Consider the following 8,561-nt stretch of genomic DNA (forward strand, 5'->3'; position numbering starts at 1 on the left):
TTATCTGCTACTGTTTTTAGGATCTGCAGTCACTCACTAAGAGAACTCCAATAGTCAAGGCCAAACGTACCACAAAAGCTGGAGAACGTGGGCCAAACTCTAGAAAGAAAACCAAGAAAGAAGAGGTTGGAAAAACTGAGGCAATTATGAAGCAGCTGAAACAAGTATGTTGCATTTGCTTATTGAACATTTGGTTCCTGCTTTAAGAGTGATGCTATGCTATGAAAACTTTGGATTGATATTATCTTAAACCATTGCTCTCTTATGGTTAACCCACAGGGACTTTCTCTTCTTCCTTTGATGGAGCCCTCCATTACTGCTAGTCTGGATTTGTTTGCTCCTTTCGGCAGCAGTCCAGCCAACGCTAAGGCCCAGTTAAAAGGCTCATTTGGAAATGCTATGCTGGACAACATTCCAGACTACTATTCCCAACTTCTTACAAAGGTATGGTATAGTTTGGCAATTTTTATACCTTTCTGTAAACAACGGAAGACATGTTCCTTATTCTGGGAATTTCCAAAAACGGACAGAATACAGAATAGGATGCAACCAGATTGTAATGACTGCATCACTTTTTTTTTTTATAACTTTTTTTCAACATGTAATATCCATGTTTTGAAATGTTCTTTGTGTTTTTGTATTAGAACAACCTCAGCAATCCTCCAACACCACCATCATCACTTCCTCCAACTCCACCACCTTCTGTGCAGCATAAGCTTGTAAATGGAGTGACACCTGTAGAAGAACTAGCAGAAGGTCAGAAAGAGACCGAGGCATCAGAGGATACCATGGGTAAGACACCGTATTGATTCTAATTCATTAGTGAGATCGTTTGATGGTGTTACTGTTTTTGCACAGAATTTTTTTTCCCTTGTAATTGAAGGTTCTGTTCCAGAAGAAGTTAAGAGTGTGGACATACTAGCAGCTCTCCCTACTCCACCTCATAATCAAAACGAAGATATACGGTAAATTACCAACTCTATAATGCAGTATGTTCCTCAGAACAACTAATCTTAAACTTGTGTATATGCAATTACACTAATGGATTCTTTCAACTCAGGATGGAGAGCGATGAGGACAGTGATGCTCCAGACAGCATTGTGCCCGCATCCTCACCTGAAAGCCAACTAGGTGATGAGACCACACGCTTCCCCCATCTGTTGGGTCCCAAACAGGAGGAAGATGAAAGGGCCATCTCTCCTGTTATTCCCATTATTCCTCGTTCTGCCATCCCAAGTATGTGGTATCATTTGGAAATTATTTTAATTTGTTTGCTTGAATCTTTAATGACTGACGACTTGCTGATCTTACCCATGTACAGGTTTTCCCGAGACAAAACCATTTGAGTCAGTGGATGGAAAAGTTGTAGCCTCATCCAGCCAGTGGGACAAAACCAAAAGCAATGAAGTGTCTGTAACCTTCATGCTTTCATCAGCTGCAGCAAAGGTATTCAAATCTCTAAATGTCTTTACCCCCACAAAAGCCTTAGGTAATTTTGCGTGACAATATTTAAGTACTGTTGAATTCTCCTCCGCAGAATCTCAACACAGTGATGTTGGCTGTTGCCCAACTGCTGCACATACGCATGCCAAGTTCTTACGAGGCAGCTTTTCCCCAGAGTCCTGGTAGAGCAGGTGTTGGACCTGGGAAAGTACCTGACACTTCCAACCCAAGTATGGCACTCAAGCTGTCATTCAACATTCTCAAAGTGTTGGCGAAATGTTTAGCTGCTGCTTGTTTTATTTTCTTATGCTATGTTTTTTTTTTTTTTTCTCAGATATGAAGGCGGACCCTTCTGCAAGCCATGATGCAGAATGGCTTAGGCAGTTTGATGTTTCCCTCCCAGGGTGTACCCTGAGGAAACAAGTTGATATTCTTGCTCTCATCAAACAGGTCAGTTTCCTCAGTCTCCATTTGTTTTTGTAAATGTCTTCTTGCTTTTGAGAAGTACATTACGTTCCTTCTGACATTTTCACACTTTTGCAGGAATGCCAAGAGCAAGAAGATAGACCTGCTCAGCACTGTTACATGACAAATGTTTCAGATCTGGATGTGCGCCACCTGCCTGTTATTCCTGTTGAGGTTTCTCCACCTCCATCACCATCGCCACCTCCACCTCCATCTCCACCCCCATCATCTGCTGTAGCTGAGCCCGAAAATATCACTCAACCTGAGCCCAAACCTGAACCAGATGTACCACTTCAGACTGCATCATCCCCTTCCGCAAGCTCAAGTGCACCTGTCAAAACTGAATCTATAGTTAAATTGGAGTCTCACTGCTCCCCTGTTGCAATGGAGTCTGAATCTCAGGAGCCTGTGGTCCTTCCCGAAGCTGCTCCATCAGAAGAACAGCAACCTTCTGCTCCAGCCAGTTCTCCTCCTCTAGACTCCCCCACGATGGAGATGTCCCTCAAACCCATCAAACACCGTAGCAGGCCTCTTTCTGATGAAGAAGAAGAAGAACGACCCAAGGTCAAAAAATGGAAGGGTTTGCGCTGGAAGCGCCTCCAGATAGTCATCACTATTCGCAAGGGAGGCTCTAAGAAAGAGAACAGCCGTGAAGTTTCCGAGCTCATGGAGCGCCTCCGCATTACGCTGAAACCAGACAAGCTTCCCAGAGACAAGCGCAAGTGCTGTTTCTGCCACGAGGAGGGAGACGGTGCCACAGATGGTGCTGCACGCTTGCTTAACATCGATGTTGATCTCTGGGTGCATCTTAACTGCGCTCTGTGGTCCACTGAGGTGTATGAGACCCAGGGCGGTGCACTTATTAACGTGGAGGTTGCCCTTCGACGTGGACTACGCACACGCTGTGCCTACTGTCAGAAGACGGGTGCTACTAACAGCTGCAATCGTTTGCGTTGTCCGAATGTTTATCATTTTGCATGTGCTGTCCGGGCACGCTGCATGTTTTTCAAAGACAAAACTATGCTCTGCATCCAGCACAAGCTTAAAGGCCCCAGTGAAGAGGAGCTTAGCAGTTTTGCAGTTTTTCGACGCGTCTACATCGAGCGAGATGAGGTGAAGCAGATCGCAAGTATCCTGCAACGTGGTGACCGCATTCACATGTTCCGTGTTGGTGGGCTCATCTTCCATGCTGTGGGACAGCTCCTGCCCTCTCAGATGGCTGCGTTTCACTCACCCACTGCTATCTTTCCAGTGGGCTATGAGGCCACACGAATTTACTGGAGCACTCGTGTGCCAAACCGCAGATGTCGGTACCGTTGTCGCATCAGTGAGCAGGATGGCAAGCCCCTGTTTGAAGTGCGTGTACTGGAGCATGGGTATGAAGACCTGCACTTCCGAGACACCACTCCAGATGGTATGTAAATCTAAATTTATGTTCTGAAATTACTGTAAACGTAATCCTAATGGAATTTTTATCATGCTGCATAATGCTAATGTCATGCTCTTCAGGAATTTGGTCCAAGATTGTGCAGCAGGTTACCAAGCTGCGTGATGAGGCAGCCATGTTGAAACTCTTCACCGAGCATGTCAAGGGAGAGGAGATGTATGGACTCACTGTCCATGCAGTGATGCGAATCACTGAATCGGTGAGAAATAAGTATGGTTTGGAACTGAGAACTGTTAATAAAAGAACCGTTACCATAAGGGTTGGCTATACACCGGTAGACAATTAACCGGGAGATATTTGTCAACCGGTAGAGATTTTAGACTATTGTCTCTATTACGGTTACATGCTCACGTGACGTTGCTGTGCTATGCGGTTATGAAAATGTATTGTTTGCATGTATATTTAAGCATTAAAGTTTAAAAACTATTGATTTTAAGCCACTGAAATGCAATCAGCAGCGAAAGAGAAACAGTATATTGGATCCGGGCAGCTCTTAAAGTGACAAAAAATAGTTCACTGCTCTTCACTAAATCACTTTTGTAACTTTAATAAGAAATAAACATTAAATTTACACATTGAAGAATAATCAATGTTTTAATGCATTCAATTACTTTATACAATGTAGAATTTCATATTTATTTGTTCTACTGTCTATTTTTTTATAAAAGACCTTAAAGCAAAAATAACTATATCATGATTAGATGTGTCAGTATTCTGTAATGCGATATATCACGATAATGAATATGCACGCACGATATTGTTAACATGGTCTCTTCAAACTACTTATTAATAATTATAATTAAAAATAATTAATAATTATTCAAAATTTTGAATGCATTTTAAAAATACTTTTCCCATTAACTAGTTAAAATGCACAACACGGCTGTATGCTGCGTCAAAGATGCATGTGCACTCTGATGTAAACAAACGTGGATGAGAAGCGCATGGCGGAAGGCATGAGAAATACTCTGAATGAACAATATTGTTTTTTTTGTTACCTATATCCTTCAGCTTCCTGGTGTGGAAAACTGTCAGAATTATACGTTCCGATATGGCCGCCATCCTCTCATGGAGCTTCCACTCATGATCAATCCTACAGGCTGTGCACGATCAGAACCCAAAGTTCTCACCCACTGCAAAAGGTAATGAACAAAAGAAATTGAAGACCTTAATGTGTTGGATAAGTATTGCTTGGAGTTTGTAAGGTTCTAATGTAATTCTTTTCTGCTTCTCAGGCCTCATACTCTGAACAGCACAAGTATGTCCAAAGCCTATCAGAGCACATTTACAGGAGAGATCAACACCCCATACAGCAAGCAGTTTGTTCATTCCAAATCTTCTCAATATCGTCGGTTGAAGACCGAGTGGAAGAACAATGTGTACCTGGCCCGTTCTCGTATTCAAGGACTGGGTCTGTACGCAGCGAAAGACCTTGAAAAACACACCATGGTCATTGAGTACATTGGCACCATAATTCGCAATGAGGTTGCAAATCGCAGAGAGAAGATTTACGAGGAGCAGGTTTGTACATGTCAAGCTTCCAACATATATTTACTCTACTTGTCCTTTCTTTTTCTTCTAAACTCAATATTTTCTTCAAACAGAACCGTGGGATCTACATGTTCCGCATTAATAACGAGCATGTGATTGATGCCACCTTAACTGGCGGTCCTGCCCGGTAAGATCATACTTCATGTGCTCTTCTTGCAATCCAACTGTTCCAACTGGTCTTAGTTTCTGAATTCTTCCTCTCCGTAGTTATGTTAATCATTCTTGTGCACCCAACTGTGTCGCGGAAGTTGTGACGTTTGATAAAGAGGACAAGATCATCATCATATCCAGTCGCAGGATCCCAAAGGGAGAAGAGGTTAGTTACAGTAATCTTTTCCTTTTTTGGCAGTGCTGTTCCCCAGTGTAACGCTTTGTATTTTTTTCTCTCAATCTATTTTAGCTGACATATGACTATCAGTTTGACTTCGAGGACGATCAGCACAAGATCCCCTGCCATTGTGGTGCCTGGAATTGCAGAAAGTGGATGAACTAACAGGGACAGAGAAAGAGTCCGCCCCGTCTTTGCTGCCTGGTGCCAGAACACTCCTGCGCCAAAGCCTGTTATATTCTTACTATCCAGTTAATAAGCTGCTCTAAATTGAGGAAGAAACGTTCACTCTCAGTCACCCGAAAGACAAGACTTTATTCACAACAAGAGCCAAAGCTTTGAAGAGTAAACTTTTGATGCCACAACCTTTTACAGATGAGCTCAAAGGTATTGGACCTGCTTGAATCTTTCGTGTTGATTAAAAAAGTACACCTCTGCCAAAAGCACCTCTACTTCCTCCACTGTTTCCTCTTACAATAAGCTGACTCTGGCTGCAATCGATCCCTTCGACATCTACCAAAATACCTGAAGCTATAGCATATCAATACACTTAGACTAGAACTCAGTGAAGATGTTTGATTAAAGCCATGTAAGTACTCAAAAATGAACTAGTACACTTTATCTTGGACCTATCCTTTCCGCTACCACCCTTTCGTCATCCCAGATAAATGCTCTCCCATCAAATCATCAGTGAAGATCGTGGACATTGGCAAGACAATCCTGAAGTGGCTCTGGATAGAACTGTGATGAGATAGGATAACGTCGAAATACTATTGACCTGTGGCTCGAAAGGCACCAGATGTTTTATTATATTGAGTTTAAAGGTGGGTTTATTTCACCCAGTCTACCTCATTGAGTTTGTGGGACGTCACTGCTTTGTATTAAACTGTTAAGTGCTACTGTGGAAAGGGGAAGGCAGGAATGTGTCCATGGCAATCGCCTTCTCGGATAAGCAGGGAAACTTAAGCAGCAGGTTTGCTTCTATCTATATTTTGCTTTCTGATGATTACAATAGTGAGCCAGTGCAAATCTTTTTAATTTGATTATACAAATGAGAGAACAGTATATGACAATGCATTACTTAGAGCAATCAAAACTCAAACGGGTGTCTCAGAGGCCACCTTTTTCCGACTGTAGATATCATGTAGCTGCGTCAACACACATACGGATCATGCTTTTAGAATAGAAATGCTCATCCGGATTCTCTCGCATTCTTGATGACGGAGCGAATTATGAGAAAGAGCCACAGTGCAGATCCACGTTGGTGCAATTTGAAAGATTATAGGGCAAACGACAAAAAGAAAACTGGTGATGCAAGACTGCCACTGCATTCAACATGTTTTCCCATCTTGAATCCTTCCATTATGCATCCATTAGATCTCCGTATGGATCTCATCACTCCAACCAGGACCCTAGGTGTAAAGCCTCTTCCCTTCTGTGATAGTGGACTGTTGTATACTTACTGTAGTGAGTCTTTCTCTGCCTGCTGACGGCCGGTTGTATCTAATCTATGTATTGTGGTTTGATAGTGGTAGCACAGTCTACAGGCTTGAAGCAGTGATGGAGGAAGACTTCAAAAGGGCATTCTTTTTATATTAAAGTAATTTAAAACGGTAAAAAAAAACAGTTGAATTTCAAAGAAGGGAGTTGAACAAAGTCTCCACATAGGCCATGCTACTTTGTTCCTTTCTCCCCTGACTTATGACCTCACATTAAGAATAAATGCAAAATGTATAAACTGTACATAATAGGGGTCTAAAATCTTTATCCAGCCCCTTTTTAATCAAATTCAAAATTGTAGAGAAATAAAATTCATGAAAAAAGCAACCACTGGATATCATTTTATCAGAAAACTAAATGTGTATATATATCTATAAATATATGTAAAATGGCAAACTAAGTAATATCTTTATGTATATGAACCAGAGTGTTTTTTGCATTTAACTTTTTCTTTTTGTTTTCTATCTGCATTTTTCCTACAAGACCATATACATTTAACTAAAAAGGTGTGATGTTTCTCTTGTCTTCACCAATGAATTTTGGAAGACTTGATGCGGTGAATGGCAAACGTTTAAGATGGGAACGGTTTTACATGGAAATAGATACTACTTTTGTTTTGTTTTTGAAAGATACAGCAGTAAAATGGTGCATAGCATTTGTGTATTTATATAATATTGTTCACGTATATTTCTTTTATTTATGCTACTGCTTGTGGATTACTGAACCCTGTCCTTGAATCAGTGACAGTTTAATTAGCATATACAGTAAATGGAAAATCTTGAATCTCTCAAGATGATACTGTTTTTGATTCGTGTTCTGTTGTTTTCTTCCCCTCCCTGTAGAAGTGAATGTTTTATATGACTTATGAAAAAGGTCGCAAAGCCGGAAAATGGTATGACTCCAATAATCGAAAATATCTTCATTAATTACATGTGAATTGCACTCAGCATTATTTTATTTATACATCCTCCGAACTAGCATTTTTTTTAAGGGTAGTCTGTTAATAAACACGGGCGCTTACTGAATTTTAAGTAACTCTCGCCCCTCTTTATTCTTTTGAAATTAATTAATTTAAGCTCTCTACTCGTGTTGTAATTAAATAAATCCTGATTTTAGTTTTCAGCCTGATCTACTTTTTAAAAAAAGATGCTGCAACTGTACAGCAGAGCTACTTTTAGCGAAGATTAATAAAATGGTCATTTTTATTGTATGTGGCATGTTTTGTATGGATATAATAATTTTGAATTGTACATATTTTTTGACGTCAGAGGTTGCATCTCTTTATATACGGCTCCCCCTTCCCTCCCAGCCCTCCATTTATTTCTTTGTCTCTGCTTTCTTTCTTGTAAAGAAAAATAAAATGCATTTTAAATACAAAGTTTTCTATGTTGCTACGTAATATATGTGTGAAGATTTTGAAGCTTAGAAACTTTTCACTTTGAGTGGCATCTTTCAAAATTTGAATAGAGATTCGCAATTCTATTAAACTGTAATTTATAATAATGGTACTATTTTAGAATGATAAAATATACATTCTAAATAAAGGAATAGTTCACCCCAAAATGAAAACGCTGTCATTAATTACTCGCCTTCATTTCATTCCAAACATGTAAGACCTTCGTTCATCTTCATAACACAAATTAAGATATGTTTGATGAATTCTGAGAGCATTGACTCTCCACAGACAGCAACGTAACTGAAATGTTCCCAGACCCAAAAACGAAGCAAGGAAATCGTTTAAATAGTCAATATGACAGGGGCTCAACCGTCATTTTATGAACCTACAAGAATACTTTTTGTTCATAAAGTAAAATAAGACTTCACTGC

At 40.3% G+C, this 8,561-nt stretch overlaps 1 protein-coding gene across 7 annotated transcripts in view; it reads left to right on the top strand.

Annotated features, from left to right (window-relative positions):
* Positions 1 to 8,112, top strand: part of LOC128011063 (histone-lysine N-methyltransferase 2D) — a 35,744-nt gene extending 27,632 nt beyond the window's left edge. For 5 of the 7 annotated variants that reach the window (XM_052593106.1, XM_052593105.1, XM_052593111.1 and 2 more), the window contains exons 40-54: positions 21 to 164; positions 280 to 444; positions 645 to 792; positions 884 to 965; positions 1,061 to 1,236; positions 1,322 to 1,446; positions 1,538 to 1,673; positions 1,778 to 1,893; positions 1,987 to 3,322; positions 3,418 to 3,554; positions 4,367 to 4,497; positions 4,591 to 4,876; positions 4,960 to 5,033; positions 5,114 to 5,222; positions 5,307 to 8,112. In XM_052593106.1, coding sequence (XP_052449066.1) covers positions 21 to 164; positions 280 to 444; positions 645 to 792; positions 884 to 965; positions 1,061 to 1,236; positions 1,322 to 1,446; positions 1,538 to 1,673; positions 1,778 to 1,893; positions 1,987 to 3,322; positions 3,418 to 3,554; positions 4,367 to 4,497; positions 4,591 to 4,876; positions 4,960 to 5,033; positions 5,114 to 5,222; positions 5,307 to 5,399 — 3,258 coding nt within the window. In that variant the 3' untranslated portion in view covers positions 5,400 to 8,112. The remainder of the gene's footprint in view (positions 1 to 20; positions 165 to 279; positions 445 to 644; positions 793 to 883; positions 966 to 1,060; positions 1,237 to 1,321; positions 1,447 to 1,537; positions 1,674 to 1,777; positions 1,894 to 1,986; positions 3,323 to 3,417; positions 3,555 to 4,366; positions 4,498 to 4,590; positions 4,877 to 4,959; positions 5,034 to 5,113; positions 5,223 to 5,306) is intronic. The other 2 variants (XM_052593109.1, XM_052593110.1) reach the window with 2 other exon arrangements.
* Positions 8,113 to 8,561: the final 449 nt, after the last annotated feature.

Source organism: Carassius gibelio, chromosome B23 (genome assembly GCF_023724105.1).
Source record: "Carassius gibelio isolate Cgi1373 ecotype wild population from Czech Republic chromosome B23, carGib1.2-hapl.c, whole genome shotgun sequence".
Lineage (NCBI taxonomy): Eukaryota > Metazoa > Chordata > Actinopteri > Cypriniformes > Cyprinidae > Carassius > Carassius gibelio.